This window comes from Scomber scombrus, chromosome 7, assembly GCF_963691925.1.
Source record: "Scomber scombrus chromosome 7, fScoSco1.1, whole genome shotgun sequence".
NCBI classification, from domain to species: domain Eukaryota; kingdom Metazoa; phylum Chordata; class Actinopteri; order Scombriformes; family Scombridae; genus Scomber; species Scomber scombrus.
The window spans coordinates 4,812,993-4,833,151 of record NC_084976.1 but is presented as its reverse complement, the minus strand read 5'-3'; the positions used below and the strand labels follow the sequence as shown (position 1 = coordinate 4,833,151).

At 42.5% G+C, this 20,159-nt stretch overlaps 1 protein-coding gene across 2 annotated transcripts in view; it reads left to right on the top strand.

The window, feature by feature from the left end:
• The window catches only part of ldlrad4b (low density lipoprotein receptor class A domain containing 4b), a 129,800-nt gene extending 115,373 nt beyond the window's left edge, over positions 1 to 14,427 (top strand). For both annotated transcript variants that reach the window (XM_062422583.1, XM_062422584.1), the window contains 3 exons: positions 6,457 to 6,611; positions 8,094 to 8,144; positions 12,808 to 14,427. In XM_062422583.1, the coding sequence (XP_062278567.1) occupies positions 6,457 to 6,611; positions 8,094 to 8,144; positions 12,808 to 13,392 (791 nt within the window). In that variant the 3' untranslated portion in view covers positions 13,393 to 14,427. The remainder of the gene's footprint in view (positions 1 to 6,456; positions 6,612 to 8,093; positions 8,145 to 12,807) is intronic.
• The last annotated feature ends 5,732 nt before the right edge of the window (positions 14,428 to 20,159 follow it).

The window sequence follows — 20,159 nt, the reverse complement described above, 5'->3', positions numbered from 1 at the left end:
ACTTTTTATTGCAGTAATAACATACTGTATGTGTCTGTCTCTGCCAGTCATAGAGAAAAAAAGGAAAAAAAAGCACTCCTCTTGTTATTTCTGCTGCCAATTTAAAGGAGCAGTTCACCCATATTGACTGCATATCTCATCTCCCCCCCTCCAAGCTTTATCTCACCGTGCAGACAGTTTTAGGTTTTATTTGTCCAAGTTTGTAGATAATCTGCCTCTGACATTACTGCAGTCTCTGCTTATCCAATGGACGTGAATGGAGTTGAGTTTGTAGCAGTGATATCTCTTTACAGTGTTCCCATTAGTGTGGATAATTCACCTAACAGCCTGTCAGCATGTTTACAGAGGGGCTGTTTGTTATCCAGTAGAGATGTTTGGAGCCAATGAAAAAGAATCAGAATATTTTATGGTGCCTCTACCTTTTTAAAAGTTAGTGTGGAGCTCAGACTATGTTATGAGTCTGATAAGAATATAAATATAATGAAAACCCTTTTTATATATATATATATATATATATATTAATGCAGGGTTACTGAATTCCACATTTAGGTACATATAAGTATCCGTATTCGTATATGTGTGAACTAATCCTTTGAGGTGCATGTAATTAACTAGCTGTGATGATCTGAGGTGTGTGTTAGTGTGTGTCCCCTCAGACAGTGTGCAGTGCTGTGATAGTGGCTGCTGATGTGTGTCTGTTTGTCTGCTGTGTGTCTGACAGCTTCTTTTCACTGGCAGGTCAGCTGAACTGTCTGACCTCTCATTGGCCTCTCACTCACTCACTCACTCTCTCACACACACACTCTCACACACACACACACACACACACACACACACACACACACACACACGGTCGCACGCGCACACACACACACAAAAAGGTCAAAGGGCCGTCATTGGGTCAGTGTGTGTGTGTGCACTCACTCTCTATCTCTCTCTGTGCTGTTTGGCTCTTTTTGAATTGGACAGAGCTGCTGCTGTGGCTGCTGGGTGTCCATGACACACATTATCAATAACTGTCAGTGCTGAAAGCCTGTATTGTGGGGTTTGAATCTGGCTGTGGAGCCCTCTTCTCTCGCCCTTCATTTCCTGTCACCTGTCTACTGTTGGCTGTCAAAATAAAAGCAGCCAGAAAAGACAAGAAATTAAAAAGATGTTAGAGAAAATTAAGTTTTCAAAAATGAGGATTGTTTTAGATATTTTAAGATTTCAGTCATTTTTCAAACAGAAATGCCACAAATTCTCTTCATCCAGCCGCTCAAATATGAAGAGTTGTTTTTTTTGTCTTTATCATATGACAGTAAATTGAATATATTTAAGTATATTTTGCTCATTGGACAAAATAGGCTAACTGAAAACATCACTGTGGCCTTTAGGAACTGCCAAACAGCCATTTTCCCCATTTTTTCAACACATCTTGCTGCCTAAATTAACCAATAAAATAATTGGCGGATTAATCGATAATGAAAATAAACACTCAGGGCTTCAATTAAGTGTCATATTGCATTGCCAGAAACTTGAGTGCAACTCGGCACTAGCCTCTAGCAAAAGCTCCTGTTATTTCAGCTTTTCTACACAAGATTCACTTCCTCATTCATAAAAACTGGCTGACATTTAACAACAGAGGTCTTGGATTATGACTCAATGCATCAAGCTGGACTTCAGGCAAACTCAGGAATACTTAAAAGCTTAAAAAAGAAGCTGAATAGACGACCTGATAGTATAATTTGAATGGATGTTGTTCAGGTATTAATCTGATATACTACTTTCAGTGAATATTTGGGTGTTTCCACAGCTGTACAGATGTTGGATCCAGTTGTAGTATAGTACCAGCTTCTGGTCACTTTCACATGCTTTCAGTAAACTCGATGGCCTCGCTCCCTCTGTCTCTCTCCCTCTCTCTGTCTCTCTCTCTGTCTCTGTCTCTCTTCTCACCGCAGCAGAAAAAGCGGACAGGGCGGCTGGCTCGCAATGCAAATTATTCAGCCTGCTGAAGGAATAAGGGTGCTGCAGACGCCGGCCTGATATTGTTTTGACAAGTGGATTACTGTTGTAATAACATCAGACTGGTGCTGGTAATGCAGACTGCCAGCACACACTGTTCTCTGGCCACTGCGAGAGGCAGTGCTGTACACTGTGTTCTGGAGCCTCTGGACTGGGTGGATACTGGGCTTGATGCAGGATAGGCCTCCCTCTCCCCTCACTCCCCTTCCCTCCTGTCTCCCTTTTCTCTTATTTAATCTCTGTCTCTCCTCCTCCTCCTCCTCCTCCCGACACACTTCCTTCCTCCCTTCTCGACTCCTCCTCTGGCTTCCTTCCTCCCCTACGCTCAGAAGAAGAGAGGCCATTAACTGCAGCCGCCATAGTTTTATTTTGCTTCAAACCCCCCCCCCCCCCTCCCTCCCTCCCTCCCTCCCCTCCCTCCCTCCCTCCCTCCATGTCTGCAGCTCGGAAGACAGCTTTGAGTCTGGAGTATGTGATATTTATCCGGCAGGCTTAACAGAAGGACTCGGTTGACTTGGTTTCCCAGAATGCCGTTCTCAGAGTGTGTATAACCCTTCCCTCAGACCCCTCCCTGTGGCTGTGCTGTGGTGAGCGCACAGGCCTGGGCTGGTAGTGGCTGAGGCTCTCTTCACCCTGCCAAACCAAACTTCTCTCCAGCACATTAGTACTCTCTTCAGGTAGGGCAGCGGCTCCCGAGAGGTCACATGACAAACCGAGTGGTCACATGATGATGAACGAAAAGAAGCTGGACTATATTGTGCCTATCTTTTCAGACTTTACTTACTAAAACTTTGCTTTCTGTCGTGTGAAAGTTTAAAGTTATAAATCAAACCATAGACAATCAATACAGTTACACTCTGTTAACAGCTTTCAATATAGTCATTATCTTTGTTAGTGGCAGGAGTTCAGATAGCTTTAACACACATTCAGCATGTTTTAATGTTCACTTTTTTTACATTGATTAGAAATGTATTAACACACCACTAATGCAAACCTAACATTTCCTATTAGAGCTGCTTCACATTAGATGCTTTTAACTGGTGAAGCAGTTACAGAAAGGTTTTTTTTCATCGTTTTGGGCTTTTAAACAATCTTTTAACAGTGGATCAGGCTCAAATCTTGCAGGGAGTAATAGAAGAAGAAGTGAGCTCATGTTCAAATAGCCTCTTGTGTTTTGTGGCGCTCGCTGTAACTACAGGTCACAAATACTCAAATGAACCAGGACAGAAATCTGAAGGTTTATAACTTCAAACTGCAAAAAGAAAGGACAGAATCTGATAGGGCTGGGCAATAAATCAATATCATGATAGGAGAATAGATATATCGTCTTAGACTTTAGGTATTGTAATATCGTGATATGGCGCAAGTATTGTCTTTTAAAGGCTGCATTACTGAACTTACCAGGCTGTTCTAAGATTTGCATTCACCCACTCATTATATCCACATTACTGATGATTATTTATCTAAAATCTTATTGTGTAAATATTTGGTGAAAGCACCGATAGTCATCCCTACGAAATAATCGCAATATGGATATCGAGGTATTTGGTTACAAATATGTTGATATTTGATTTTCCATATCGCCCAGCTGTAGAATCTGATGGATACGACTTGTGACAAGGTGTTGTGGCACAAGCCGAAAAGGTTAGAAATCAGTGATGTTGAGGGGGGTCACCAGACATGAACAAAAGCAACATCACCTCAGCCCTCTCCCTCGTGGCTTATTAGGTGAATTTGGCTCTACAAGTCTCTAAAGGGGCTTTTTTTCCAGAACACTCTCCTTCTTCTTCCCTCTTATATGTGGTTGATGATGTTACCAGAGGGTCATTCAACTCAATTTTTTTGCTTCTACATCTTCACTCACAGTCCTCTTTTTGTTCTCTCAGTCCTGTTCCACCATTATCTGGTTTATATTGTGACGATTAGCTTAAAAAAACTAAATCAGATGTCCATTGTGAGAAACAGGGTTGGGTTGTGCCATCATTTCCATCTGGGATTAGAAAGCTTGCACTGTTTATTTGTCAGTTACATTGTTTTAAAGGGCAGTTCAGTGTAGTATTATGTAGCCGTTGCACCATCACCCTAATTACATGTTTACTTTTCACATCCTCACTTGTCATCAAGTTAAAGACAAAGTTGCTCAGCTTGTCTTTTCATTTTTCTCGTTCTTCAGTGGTTAATGCCGCTCTTTTTTTTTTTTTTTAAACCTCCTTGCGGTTATTTTGTTAGTTGGCGCTCTTTCCTCTCAGGCTTACCCCACCCGTCCCCTGTGGCTGCTGCGGTGGAGCAGAGGGAGGTTTGGGTGGGTTTAGGTTTCAGCTCAAGCTCTACATTAAAAACCTACCATAATGCAGACACATTTTTAAAAAAGAGGGGTGGATTTAACTGGGGATAGGCTCGGTTTTAATGGACTAGGTTGGTCCTCTCCTTGGGTTTCCTTGGGTTTCCACATTTAGTTATTTTTGTGAAGTTTCTTCTTGTTCTTCACTCCTGTTGTGGCAAAGGCTGCTGCCCCCTCCCCCCGCTTCTCCCTCCAGTGGATTGAGGGTAACACACTGTCATTTTGCACAGAGCTTTGTGGAGAAAGTGTCCACCAGAATCGAGGCATTGTAGCTGGAATAGCTGGAGTGTACATTGTGTCATTGTTCTTCCAGAAGCCACACTCACACACACACACACACACACACACTCAGACACAAACTACACACACTCATATAAAGTGAGTGAGTGTCCAGCAGTGAGTAAGAGTGTGAGTCAGAGGTCAGACGGGGTGCCAAGACTGGACAAGGTCAAGACTTCTTGTTGAAAACAAGCCGCAACACGCAACAAAAGAGTCTCAGAGAGAAAGAGAGAGGAAGGAGGGATAGATAGGGAAAGAGAGAAACTGAAAGCGGGAGATGATAGAAGAAACACAGTAAAAGAATGATGCGGGTGAGCGAGGAATGCGAGAGCGATAGAAGGAAGAAAGGAAGAGAATGCAAGAAGGGGACTTTTCGGGGGAGAGAGACAAAGAGGAGGATGGAGGGATCGGGTGAGAGGAAAGATGGAGAGAGAGAGAGAGAGAGAGACAGAGGAGACAGAGGAAGGGACTACTGGGTTCAAAGAGATAGAGTGGGAGGAGAAGGAGAGGAGGGAGGGTGCGGTGGGGGGGGGTAACAATGAACAAGAGGCAGACGTGACTGTAAAGCAGCGATCATTGTGTCTCCCAGTGGTGCCCTGATCTGGGAGGTCATCCAGATCAGCTCAGATGCATGTGCGTGTGTGTGTGTGTGTGTGTGTGTGTGTGTGTGTGTGTGTGTGTGTGTGTGTGTGTGTGTGTGTGTGTGTGTGTGTGTGTGTGTGTGTGTGTGTGTGTGTGTGTGTGTGTGTACTTGCGTGTGTGTGTGTGTGTGTGTGTGACTGTTGTTGTTTGTTATAGACAGAAACACCGCAGTTATTCAGCATCCTCACAAAGAAAGCACTGTACACCGAGACAGACACCACGCTCTCAACACTTATCTTTTCTGTGATTTGAAGCATTTTCTCTGCAGAGTTCCCCCAGACACACACACACACACACACACACACACACACACACACACACACACACACACACACACACACACACACACACACACACACACACACACACACACACACAGACTCATTTAAAACACATACATACTCTATGTGACAGTAACTTTGAGTCTGACCTGTGCTACCCCCTGCTGGTCAACATATGTTAAAACAGACTTGTGCTCAATAAGGGAATCAATGCCTCCTTAAATATCTTAAACATTTTCATTTAAATCCTCAAAAAACATCGACTGCCGGTTGACAGTTTCTTCACAAGGTCCATTAAATAGCTCTGCTGGAGCTTTTAGTCATATTAAATGATCTTCATCGCCAGATAGAGTTTGCCTAGTTGTCATGGAACAAGGCTCTTTCCCTCTAACATTACCTAAATATAAATCTGAGGTATTATGTGTATTTCCTTTAAATGTAGTAAGGGCTGGTTACGTCTAACTCTACCTCTTCAAGCCTTTAAACTGTTTTTAAATGAAACAATTTGAAAATGTAGTCATGTTTGAAGTGCTTGCAGCTCATAGAAATGTGACCTTTGATAAGAGTTTGTGAGTTAGATTTGGTTATCAAGGCTTAAAAGCTGCTTTAAAAAACATCAAAATGCCTTAAAGACAACTATTAGGATGTAAGAAAAATGATTTTTCAACAAAATTGGATGCTTTTGCTTCACTACAATCATCACACAGGTGCAGGCAGTTGACTGTAATTTTTCTGAACGCTTATTTTCCTTTCATTCTCCTTTTTAAACCAGGCTTCACACCACACAGCTCTCAACGTTTCATATGTGAAATAGTGCCGGTGTAACAGATGTTTTAAAATGGACCCATGTCTCATTGTCGTGTTTCATACTAATCCCCCTCCTCTCTTGTTTTTTGTGTGTTTGTGCAGCTGAACTGGAGTTTGTTCAGATCGTCATCATCATCGTGGTGATGACGGTTATGGTGGTGGTGATCATCTGCCTGCTCAACCACTACAAGCTCTCCACCTGGTCCTTCATCACAAGGCAGAGCCAGGCCCGCAGGCACGACCATGCCCTGCAGCAGGTCAGTATCACTCTGCATCTGTGTGTGTGTGTGTGTGTGTGTGTGTGTGTGTGAGTGTGTGTGTGTGTGAGTGTGAGACAAAAAGATACTGTCTGCTCATTTTTAGCTGCTCTCACTCTGCTGTTCTTTTCTGCAGCATCTCTGCCAATTACATTTCGATCTAAACCGTCTGAGTGGAAAAAGCGTGTGTGTGTGTGTCTGTCTGTCTCTGCATCTCTTCTCATTTGCTGTCCCTGTCGCTTACGTCTTTTGTGACAGTACATTTCTTCATTTTTCATTTCTGAAGCGGGGACAAACATAGCTCACCAGTTTGTTCCCAGTAAAGCTGCGCTGAGCTAAATGAATCCTTTTATCCCTGTCGGAGTCTCTGTCCCAGTTTCAACTGAGGTAACAGCTTCACTCCAGTCTGTTAGGTGAACTTGCTGAATTGGTTTCTTCAGAGCCAGACTCTGTCAGGCCTTGATGTTTAATTCACTACAGCGCTGTCTAGACAGCGGCGGCTCTGCCCCCATACTGACATGTCGACACACTGGGACAAACACACACACACACATACATACACACGCACAGACACTTGCATATGCACGCCGCTCTATTGCGCCCACTGAATATGATTCATGCAGATGTTTCCGCACACAAATGTTCGTCCTGTTACGGATTATTTAAATTCATCTCCCCCTTTTTTTTAAAAATATATATATATATCTATATATCTGTCATTTACTGCTCTGTACCGTCCAATCAAAGCAAACATTATGCAAACAAAAGCAGACACAAAGCAAAAAAAAGTGCTGTGAATGTAACATCAGAAAGGGCCGGCAGCAGAGAAAGCGCAATTTAGAAGAATAGCCAACGGCCTTTCGCTCCCCTAACAGACAACATGAATAAACAGGATTTTTATGTGCGTTCTTCCTGTTTTTCATGTTTTTTTTTCCTTACTAAACTTTTGTTGACTGTGCCGTCTTAAGAAAACATCCTGAAGTCAAATGTAGACAAAGGAGAAACTGCAATTATTTGACAGTTGTTTTATCCTGACTGTTTCTAATACGGGAAGCCGCTTTCTTATTATTCTTGTGGTCCTCGCCCCCTTCAAACAAGGCCAGGATTTCAGGTTCTGAAGCCATCAGGCGTTTCATCTTTTGTATCCTCGTTAAGTTGTTATTTTTTGGGGTGTTTTTCCCTTTCTTTCCTTCCTATTTTTTTTTAATATATTGTTGTAATGGCGACGTAATGGCTTCTCTTTAAAAGCGCACATCAAAAAAAACATCTCTAAAAGGCAGCAGCGATTGTGGTATTTCAAAGCAGCTGTGAATCTGTCACATTGTCTAATACATGTTAATGTGAAACAAGATAACTGATCACTTTGCCAGCATTAAAGAAATACGGTAGCTCAGGTATAAACCTGCTTTACAGCCTTCTTCAAGCCACCGGGGAACTTTAAAATCTCACTTTTTCCTCCTCTTGTTTTGTCTCATTGTGTAGGATGGCTGCCTGTGGCCTTCAGACAGTGGCTCTCGACAAGGTGCCTCGGAGGTAAGACCACCACCACCTCCACCACACTGAAACCTATTATACTCACAGCTGAGTCTTATTCAGCTGCGAGGAGGCAGACTGAGCAAGGCTACGTTTAGTATTTACAACCTCGATGACTCTCGAGACTGTTACAGCTAGAAAAATACATTAAGAGTGTGTTAAAGAAGATGCGTCTACAAGGTTGTTTAACAGCAAACTGTCTACTATGTTACAAGTAGAGGTACAACCACCAATCGATTCAAAAGATAATTATTCGGCAAATACTCAACAAATCCTGATCAAGCAAAAATGACAAACATTTGCTGATTCCAGGCTTTCAAATATGATCATTTGCTGCTTTCTTGGTCTAACCTTGGTCTTAATATGAATATTTTCAGATTCTAGACGTTCAGTTGGACAAAATAAGACTGCTGTAGGATATTCTGATCATCAGTTTTTAGTGTTTTTCTGATGATTTATAGACCAAATTATTAATCAAGAAAATGATCGACAGCTTGCGAGCCTAAAGATTTCTTCTAAAGCGTTAAACAGAGCTGCTCAATACAATCTAAAATCTATGTCACAATAAAATGGCACCTATACTGGAGCTGAATAATGATAAATGTGGTCATTATTCTTTTGATACGTCGCAGCATGACATTTGCTGTCACAGATGTGCTTATTTCTTAAAAGTTGTGTTTTTGGCCAGATGTTGTAGCTGTTTCAGTGAGAGTAAGTTTTTTAGTTGGGAAGAGATTCACAATGATGATAATTCTATTAAATCTGTTTATTTTCAAGCCTTTGCTTTGACCTCCTTCTGAATTGAAACAGTTTCCAAAGAGCTGTGAGTGTTCGTGGTAACCCAGATCTGCTGAAAACACCTGTTCTAAATAGACAATATCCAATAAAACTATTGTCTGTCAGCTCTTATGTTAACTACTATACTGAAAGTTTCTTTTCAAAGATGATGTGTCGCCATATTTTTCAGTATAGTCAAATAATCATGTAGCCTTGGGGTGATTAACATAGACAAGATGATATCACCATTACTTCTGTGTTCTTCCTGTGTGTCTGTAGCTTTACTGAAAATGTTCAACTTGTAAGGAATTATTTTACCTTTGGTTGTTACTCAGCTAACTATGTGCTACTGCAGGAAAAGCTGAGATCCATTAGTGCTGAAAGCTGCTGCTACTTCTTGTTTTGTGCCATATAACAAATTAACTCTTGGTGCCGTAAAGCAATCCAGCAGAATTCCTGCCAAATCTGATTTGGGATTCTGGTGCTGGGTTTCTGTTTGGTAGTGAAAAAGCTCAAATTACTTTAAGCTACATTCACAATGCAAGCCGGATTTTTTTTTTTTTGGCTAAAGTGGCCAATATCAGATTCCAGTTTGTCCTGAACCGACCCACACGTGCAAAAAGAATAATAACAGACATCGGCACGGCTGCACGCTGTCATATGGAAGTAAACAAGGAGGCCACTGTAGTCAGTGTTACATTTGTGTTTATAAGTTGATGTGCAGTGGAAGCCAGCAAATACAAGAGCAGATGATAATGAGGATGAGGAGAAAGAGAGACGAATTTTGACAGAGTGACCCCTGCCAGAGCAGCATTGTGACAAATGTCGATACAAAGTGACTGTTCAGACTGAGGTCACAGTGCAAAAAAACCCACTTATTTAGAAGCACATTTGAAAGTGAGAGAAAGAAACTATGACTCAGAACGATAATTACTTTTGTTGGACGATATAGTCTCAGAAATAATCTCGATAAAAAATATTATTGTCATTTGAAGATCATTTTATACCACTGATATAATGATAATATAATAGTATAATAGTGGGGATTGGGGGCTACACTTGTGTAAAAACACAGACTGCCATTATGGTTGGGGACAGTTATTTACCTTGTCTCATCTCCGCTCTCATTTAAATCCTAGTCTGCTCTTTTTTTCAGTACTGGCCCATGTATAATTGTTCTGTTGTTACAGCAGTACCATTAAGGCACAGAGATCTTGACATTTACAGTTTGGTTGCTTGTAAATATTTGATCATCCAGGAATTGAAAGCTCGTAAGTCGTGCCGGGGGAACGCCTGGCACCGATTCTCCAAAGAAAATCTAATTTGGCTCGCGAATACAGAACGACAAATGGCAGTTATATACTCACTGAGACTGCTGATGTGTTTGTTTAATGCTGACTGCGCCAGGAGGAGCTTTCACAATCAGAGGGGGGATAGCGGGAAATTTAGATAGTATTGATAAGTTTCTGGACTCACTTGGTGACCTCACACCTACGCCGACTCACCGCTGCCGGTTCGGTTCAGAGTACACCTGCAGCTAAAAGCTTTACATGTAAACAACGAATAAAAGAGAGGAAGAAAGAGGAAGAGTGGCGAGGGGCGGATGGAGAGACTAGATGGCAAGTGAAGGGGAGTCAGAGGATGAGGAGCAGGAGGTAAAAACACGGTGTCAACGTCAAAGCAAGACCTGAGAGACCTGCAGAAAAGTGGAAAAGGCCACGGAGACAAACACAGAGGGAGACGCAGCCAGAGAGTGTGGGTGGCTGATAGATGCAGGGAAAGGAGGCTGTGCGTGTGTGTGTGTGTGTGTGTGTGGCAGGGGGGGTGGATGGTTTTTGGTGCGTCATTAATCAGCAACACCTCCCCTGACACTGTCTAGACAGCCGTCTGAGAGCTGCCCTGCTCTGCCGTGCTCTGCTCCCTCCATCAGCTATACACCTTTTCTCTCCCCTCCCCTCTGTCTGTCTCTCAATCTGTCTGGCTCTATAGTTCTCTCCATTTCATCTCTCTCTCTCTCTCTCTCTCTCTCCCCCTCTCCCCTCCGTTTATCTCTACAGCTCTTTCTTCCTCTCTCCTTTCTCCTTCTCTTATCTCAGTAGCTTTTCTTTTTAATCCTTTCTGTCTCTCTCCATTTCAATTGCCATGATCCCCCCCAACCCCCCCCCCCCAGGTTTTTTCTGGGTTTTTTTCTCTCCCCAGTCTGAACTCTCCATCCAGACTGCCTAGTCAGTGGGGGTGGACTATTAGAGCCGCAGTCACTAATTGAAATGGGTTCCCTCTGATAATGACTCGCCACACTAGAAATGTGTCGAATTGGACGGGAAATGTGAGAAATGAAGTAGTGGATCACGCGGGCCACAGTCTGAAGAGCTAATTGAGGTGAAGATCCTCAGACAAAAAGCCGACAGAGGACGAAGCCGACGCTTTTTCCACTGTTGTTGCTGTTGCGGGAGATTCTTCTTCTTCCCTTTTATTTTTACTGTAATTAAACTCCGATGCCTTAAATAACTAATTGGTGGTGCAGTCGTGTGGGCCACGGCAACATCATTCACTCGAGTCGAGTGCTTCACTGGATTCAGTTCGACTCGCAGGATGAAATATATGCAGTGTACTCCACCGGAATCAATGTCAAAATCCTAGATGTATTACAGGACGGGTACACAATTTAAATTCTTTCTTAAAGCAACAGTCAGGAGACCAAATAAATGTTGAAATAGTTTTTCTTGCCAAAGTCATTTCTCCTAAAAAATATATGAAAAAGTTGTTCTGAAGCTAATATGAAGCTTCAGTCGTCCAAATGAGTCAAATCATGTAGATATCTTTCAACTTTTACTATACTTCCACCACAGCTCAACAGGGAAACACTAAGAGGGAATGTGATGCTATAAAGACTGTAAATGTGTCAGATATCACTTGATATGACTAACTCAGACTGACGAAGCTGAATAGAAGCTGATCATCTACTTTTAAATGAGTGTGTGGACACACTGTGGGTTTAGTCCTCCATCACTTCCATTGAAAACATATTTGAAGGAGATCTTTTAATAGTCAGTATGAACAGGAGGAGTGATTACAGAGAGGAAAACCTCTTTCACTGATCATATGGACACCTGACTGACTTGAAAAATTGTGAATCTATCCTTTAAGAAACTCAACATATTGTGCTCTAAGAATGTGCGTCATTTATTCTAAGTTGAAAGTTAATGGCACAAGTTGTGATTGTACCAATAGTCATTACCAACTGTTCAACACTCAGAAAAAAATATATAAATATTTGTTGTTTTCTAGCGGTTTCTTTTCTAATGATTGGGCCATTGAGAGTCACATGACGTGCAGTTCTGACTGTAGCCACTCTGCTGAAATCACCTCAGAGCCCAGCGTTGGTCTTTGGGGCTTGGTTGGGACAAAGATAAATCTTGGGGGTTATGAGATATTTAATATGATTCAGAAATGTTTGTTACACAACATTATGTTCATTTCTTCTGACATTTTAACTACATTATGCTCCAATTTTACAAAGTGACACATTCCAAACAAATTGTGATTAAAAATGTACAAAACGTCTTACATTTAAAGAGTTGTGACTGATGTAGTACAGTAGACTGTAGTTCTTAGGACACATACATGTGAATATTTCCTATTTTCTGTCATTTTTTATGTATTTGAAATATTGTAAAACATTTTGACATCAGTTGTAATTTAGTTTTCAGCCAGATTGTCTGTTGATGCCAACTGACATTCTTGTATCTTTTCTCCTCCTCCTCCTTTCTTTCCATCTCCTTCATCCTCTCTTCCTCTCTCCTCCCTTTCTCCTTCCTCCTCCCAATATCCCTTTAATCCCTCCTCCCACCTTTTTCCTCTCCCTCCATCTGTGTCTTCCTCTCAGGTATTATACGCTCCCCAGGCCAGGGATCGCTTCACTGCTCCCTCCTTCATGCAGCGCGACCGCTTCAGCCGCTTCCAGCCCACCTACCCCTACCTGCAGCACCAGATCGACCTGCCGCCCACCATCTCGCTGTCGGACGGCGAGGAGCCCCCGCCGTACCAGGGGCCCTGCACGCTGCAGCTTCGCGACCCCGAGCAGCAGATGGAGCTCAACCGCGAGTCAGTGAGGGCGCCGCCCAACAGGACCATCTACGACAGTGACTTGATCGACATGGGGGGAGGCGGTAGCCTGGGAGGGGTGGGGGGAGGAGGGGGAGGCATGGGAGGAGGCGGTCCGAGACCGCCGAGCAGTAACTCGGGCATCAGCGCGGCCAACTCCAGCAGCCACGGGCGCATGGAGGGCCCCCCGCCGGCGTACAGCGAGGTGATGGGCCACTACCCCGGCTCAGCATTCTTTCTACACCAGCACAGCAATAACCAGAGGGTGGGGGGGCCGGGGAGCAGGACGATCCAGCAGCAGAGCCAATCAGAAAGCACAATAGTACCTGCCAAGGCCAAGGACGGCCAACCGGAGGACCTGGTGTGAAGAAAAAGGGCAGGTGGGGGCTGCCCACCCCCTCCCCCCAAAGACTGAGAACTGCCTCTCCTCTTCTTGTCTCTTCTCCTCCTGTCCACTGATCACCTGTAATCAGCGGTCTCTCTATCGCTCTCTCTCTGTCTCTCATGTCCTCTCTCCACACTCCCATGCACAAATAAATATCAACCTTAGCTACAACAAAACAAGGAAAGAGAGGAACCAAGCGTCGATTTCATTTCCGTTTCCTGTTTCTTTCCGATGTTAGGAACTCAAACAGCTAGCACTGCTGGGGGCAGGATGTATGCACTGCGTGGAGGTTTTTTTTGTTTTTCATTCATTTGAGGAAAAAAAACAAAAACGTACTGCTAGCACAGATTGAAACTTTTTTGTCCAACCTCCCCCTTCTTCCTCCACCTCGGGTGACGACTTTGTCTCCCACCGAACTGAGGATGATTATTTTTTTCTTATTCTTTTTTTTAAATGTTTCTTTTTTTTTTATTTGTTTCTTCTTCTTTTTCGGACCGGGATCTGTGCACAAAGCGAGAACTGAGAATCAAGGACTTTAAAAAACAGAGAACACGACAAAAAAAAACAAGAGACTCACAAAAACCCAAATCTTAGTGCCAAGGTTCACGAGGAAGCAAAACAAAAGGGGGGAGAGGAGAGAAAAAAAAACAAAAAAAACACTTGTTCTAACATTCAAAACACAAAAAAGAAAAAGTTATCTAAAAGTTGCACTATTTTTTTGTTGTAAAAGAGAAGAGGGAAATGATGCTATGAGATGATGAAAATGTTGACGATGTTGTTTTTTTGTTTTGTTTTGTTTTGTTGTTTTTTTTTCTTTATTTTTTCGGTGTCCTTTTTCATGAATGGACTTGACTGACTTAACTTTGGCTCCGAAGTTGTTTAAACAGTTGGGAGCGAAAAGAGAAAAAAAAGAGAAAAAAAAAAAGTATTATAAGCTTATGTCCTTCCTTTTTTGAAAAACCGCAAGAAATACTCGTACCCAGCCTACGACATCTCTGTCTGCTTTTCACCACAGGCACAGTGAGACTTAGTAAGAGAATAACCTTGTACTGCTTCACATCTGTGTACACCTCAGCCTAGCAGGAGTGGGGATGGGGATGGGGATGGGGGGAGGGGGGGGGGGGGGTTGTGCTGCGACCGGGGCTGCCGGTGCGGACAAGTTTTCCTTCTTCTTCTTCCTCTGGCTTTAACAATGTTTCTCAAACCAGAGTAAGTCCCTCACAAAGATGAGAGAGCTGCTTGGCAAGATCCAGCATGTCATTACTAACAATTGTGGGTGGGGGGGTGGAGGGGATCTGGCCAGCTGCTCGGATATCAAGTTCACTCAAGAATAACCCCATAACTCCATTTAAAGAAGAAAAAAAAAAGCGAAACATATCTTAACTGTCCACCCAGCAGCAGCAGCAGTCGCAGCAGATCCCCCCCCCCCCCCCCCCCCCCCCCCTCTCAACTCTGTCCCCGACCTCTGAGCACCTGACACTTCCTCCCACCTCCACCCCTCCCCCCCCCCCTCCTATCCTCTCTCCGCTCATCTCGACATGCACGGTGCATTCTGCCAACAGCCACACTGAACTCGAACCCCCCGCCGCGGCCACCACCGCCGCCTGCCCATGACAACGGAAAACACAAAACGGGGAAAAAGAAAAAAGAAAAGGCTCAGCTCTCTGTCTTCACGTCTCTTTAAAAAAAAAAAACACACAAAAAACAACAACAAGACGACACAAAGTGAAGATTCCTGTCTGCGTTTGCCAGCACAGCGATCAGGTTTTAACCAAGAAAAAAAAAACTGTCTGCGGTTGAAGTCAAAGGGCTATGGAGGGTCCTTTTTTTGTAAAAGGAAAACAAACACACAAAAAAAAACCTTTTTTGGAAAAATCTAGCCTTTTTCTCTGCTCATTGTTGCCTTCTCCTCTGCTCTTGTGCTTTCTCTGTCTCTCTCTTATCTTTTGTGTTCAAATGCCAGTGCCCCCTCCCTTCCACCACCACCCCCCTCCTCCACATCCCAGCTTTCTAACAGTGTCTTTGCTAAACGCTGTTAATCGTCCCTCCTTCCACATCCATGTGCAGAAAAAGTGCGTTCAAATGATGCAGAGTCCGCCAAGCCCTTTAAAGTGGAGACTGGAGTGGAGTCCTTGTTTGGCTGTGTGTGCTAGTGCAGTTCTCTCTTCGCTATGTGTGCGTGAATGTGTGTGTGTGTGTGTGTGTGTGTGTGTGTGTGTGTGTGTGTTGGTTAGACCTTTTAACAACACAGAAAAGCACTTAATGCTCCTGCAGGAGCGTTGTGTGTGTGTTTGTGTGTGTGCGCATGTGTCCACACCTGTGCGTATCCGAGTGATTGTTAGTCGACTGCTTTGTCTGAGTTTCGAGATTCAAGGACATAATACTGTGGCACTGTCCATATTAACACATCATTAATTAAGCTTTCATTGGAATTCAGTGTAGCGTGTCTTTAAAAACTAAAAAAAGCCAGATGCATGATGGTTATTATCGTGGTGCAGAAGCGACCTCATCATTTAAAAAGCTGAAAGAAAGCGCACGCTACAGTCCACCTCACAGGTCCCATTAAAGCTGCACGAGGCGAGGGTCTCACTAAAAAAACTGTTCCCATCATTGAGATATTGTAGATTCACCTCCTGTGTCCTCAGTCCATACTGCCATACTAATTCTAAGCAGGTTTTTTGAGTATGTACTGCAGTGCATTCACACTGGAAAAGTGGCAAAATTAAGCACACTCAAAAAAAAAAGAAGTCAGTATGCCCACTAAAACTCTTTCTTTTTGAGTGTGCTGTCCATGGTCATTATTGTCTCTCAGTGCAATGCTAACTAAATAGAATACATACAGATTATTGATGGTGGTTAGACAGTTTGAGCAAAATCTCACAAAACAACAACAAAAAATCATTGGACAACCGTTTTGCTTTACCTTTCAGAAACTTGAGATTCATTTTTTTGTTTTTTTTTTCTTACAAATCCGACAAAAAGACCAAAAGCGGCAGCGCGCCAGTCAGTCTTTCAGGGGAGTTTTTGGTCCGTTTGAAGGAAAAGCCTTCACATTCTGTTCTAGCATCAGTGTCTAAAGCTGCGTGTTTGAATGTATGCATGTGTCCCCAGTCGTGTGTCCGTGTTGGCTCTACAGTTGTGTGTGTGTGTGTGTGTGTGTGTGTGTGTTATTACATCGCTGCTGCTATTGCTGTTGCTGCTACTGCTACTATTGTTGCTACTGCTGCTTCTCATGCTCCCCTCACCCTTCACCCTGCCTTCAGTCCTCTGTCCTTCTGTCCATCATGTCCCCTCAACTCATCCAAAACTTAAAGGAGAGAATTCGACCCCCTTATGCAGTCAAAAGCACAAGTGTTAAGACAAATATTGATCCGCGTGTAATTTTTATTGACCCATAACAGTCTATAAGTAGTCTGCAGCATTAACCTTCAGTTACACACAGAACTCGGGAGAGGCGGGGATGAGTCAGCTGCTGGAAAGACTCGTCCCAACACTTTGGGCCTTTGACTGCAAGAACCTGCTTGGAACCCACATCTTTCCTCTTTTTTTTTTTTCTTTTTTTTTTGTTTCCTTCCTTCTTTCCGTTGTTTTCTCGGCTTGTTCTGTCTGCGCAGTCATAGCTTGTAAATGGAGGATATAAAGATGAATTTTATGTTTTCTACAAGGAGGTTTGCATGTTACTATTATGTGAGTAAATAAGGTGCCTAATGTTCATGTTTGAGCAGACCACACCTCAGTCCAACTGCTGCTTGAAATCCTTTACGGGTGCTTTACCTCGGCTCGACCGCCTCGTCTGGCAGTAAGGGAACGGAAGACGGTGTGACAAAAAGGCTGCTGAAGATGATGCCTGCTGTCCTAAACCAGTAGACGGACTTTACATATGATTTCCCAGTAGGAACGAGCTCTTTTCTTTTCATTGCAAACCGAATCTGATCCTCTGCAATGAAGAGGACAAAACCACATTTGACACAAAGTCTGCGTGAAACTGTAAATTTGGCGATTTCAGCTCAGCCTTGAACATTTTTAGCTCGGCGTTAACTTTTAACGAGCTCAAACGTCGGTCACACGCCCGTCTGTTCGCTTTCCATTGCGCCAGACGGGAAGGTGGTCCCCCCCCCCCCCCCCCCCCCCCCCCCGGCGAAGCACCTGAAGCCGTTTCGACCAGTAATTCGACCCCACGTGTGGAGCAGACATAGGAACCCACTTGCACTCAAAAAGCTCCCACCTTCGTTGTGCCTCACTTCCAACGGTGCTTTTTTCAGTAGTCTGTCTTTCTTTATGTTTGTTTGTAAGGTGCTGTATATAACTTGAATATATTATGCACATATCCTACCCAATGGGTAGAAACCACAAAAAAATGTTGTGAATAATGTAATATAATGTATAGACAATATAAGAATTTTAAGAAGGCAGCATCAAATTTGTAAATGCCTACAGTTAAAAAAAAACGTGCTTTGTCTTTTTTTTATGAGAAAAACATGGTTTGCAAAGTATGCTTAGAATATGGTTGCAACACAAATACAAATTACTACTTATAATATTTTGCTATAAATACTAGTCTGTTATGATAAGGATGAGATAACCTCTGGATTAAGGAAGTTGTTGAGAAAAGATATTATTCACTTGTTTATTGGATTTCTCTTCTAAGACCAACCTTTCACAGTGCTTGCCATCATTTGGGTACTGGCTTGGTGGTTTTCCATTTCGACCACGATCGACTAACAAATGTATAGTTCTATTACACAGATCTTTTACGAGAAACATATATCACACACACACACGCATACACATCAGTTGGTGTTTTTATGCCACGATTTCAGCCCGCCCCTCCCCCATCCTCTTCCACCCCCCCGTCCCCCAGGTTGAACGTCATCTTTTAACTTTTTGTAAATTGTTGGAACACAAAAAAAAAAAAACATTTTTAAAAGCAGAAGCTGTCTAAGTCGGGAGACGCGTCGCACGGTGACCGCTGCACACGAGAGCCGTCAGCACTTCCGGGGAAAATAACAAGAGAATTAACGTAACTCATCCATCTTTACCACATTTTTATTTTTTGTTGATTTCAGCTGTAGTTTATTTTTTTTTTTTTTATTTTTTTTTTTTTAATATCTGCCAAAGTTATGAAACTGTGGAGCACACTCAGCACTGCTATAGATCCGGCTTGATGTTAGGTTTCTGGTTAAAGCATTTCAGGATCATCGTCTTCTGATCACGATTGTCAAACAGGAAAAACACGAAAGAAAAACTGCTTTTTTTTACGATTTGTTTTTGTTGGGAACCAGCGTGAAAAGTTAAAAAAAAAAAAAAAAAAACGCTGTTTAACTTGTCATTTAACTTTTCTCTCTTTTTATCATCTTTTTTTTTTTTTACATTCTACATTACAATGTTACACGTGTCACAGTATACTGAAACGAGTCAGTCATTTATTTACAGTATGTACTGGTAAACTACTGTCAAACTCCACTGTACAATAACCGCAGAGCATGTTCATTCTTATCTATAGACGATGTACATAGCAACGTGCCATTGTTTTCTCTTCAAAAGCACCAAATAAGTGGCAGTTGTGTAGTTTTTCATTTGGGAAAAAAGTCTCTATTGTAACTCTGGCTGGAGCGCCGCTCGGCTCTCCTTCTTAATACACCTTTTTTTCTCTTTTTTTCCGTTTTCCTGCACTAGCTTGAAAAACTAACTTGGGCTCAGATTGATTTTTTTATTTTTTTATTATTATTTTAATTTTGATTGAATTTTCTCCCCTTGCAGCGCGCTCCCTCTTTCCACTTATCAGAAGTCTGTACTCAACTGCTGACAACAAAGTAGCTGTTTTTATCGTTCCAAGATTTTAATAATACTGATGATAATAATAATAATAATAATAACAACAACGATAACGTCTCAAACAGTTTGGTATTCTCTGTCTTGACAGTTACCATAGGACTGCTTCCATCATTGGTTTTTTGTAACATCGGTTTTGCTTTATTTACAAAAACAAATCCTTCTCGTTCCCACCCCCCCCCCCCCCCCCTCCCCTCTGTGCTGAAACCTCGATCTATATATGACTGTATTCAAAAGCGAGCGTACAGTATATATATATATCAACAAAAAAAACACAGAGGTAAAAATTGTTGTGTATTTTTTGCCTCTTTTTATTTAAGCAATTGTGATGTAATAGGTTTTAGGCCTAAGGTCTGTTATTGCAATACTTTTACAGAAAAGAAGAAAAAAAATCAAAAAATGTTGCTCTAAGTGCTGTTGTAGTCAAAGATTTTATGCTTGTACTTATGCTGTAGTCAAACTGCAGCGTAATGAATAAAACTTTAAAAGTGATTACTCTGGTGGTGCTCTCCCTCTAGTTTTTTTTATCATTACTCCTTTAGTGTTATATAGATGATTAAGTGTTTTGTGTAATGTGATTACTGTGAGTTGGTGCCACTCACCTTTTTATCTCTTTTCGCTGATGCTGCCAAGTAACGTGAGTGGGATTTTAAAGGCGCACGGCGGCATCTTCTTGGGCACTTGTTGGCCTCCGTTGCTGGGTGCTGCGGGTTCAGGCCTGAAAGGGAGGGATACAGTGACAAGTAATGTGTTGGAATGTGGTAAATTAAACATGAGAAAGTGCAGAAGGAGCTAATGAGAAGAATAAAAATGGACGATACAAGAAGACAGAACATATTTGCTCCGTATGATACAGTAGTTCATCCTGGATTTCTACACCACACTGAGACATCATGGTAAATCCTGTCTGAAGATGG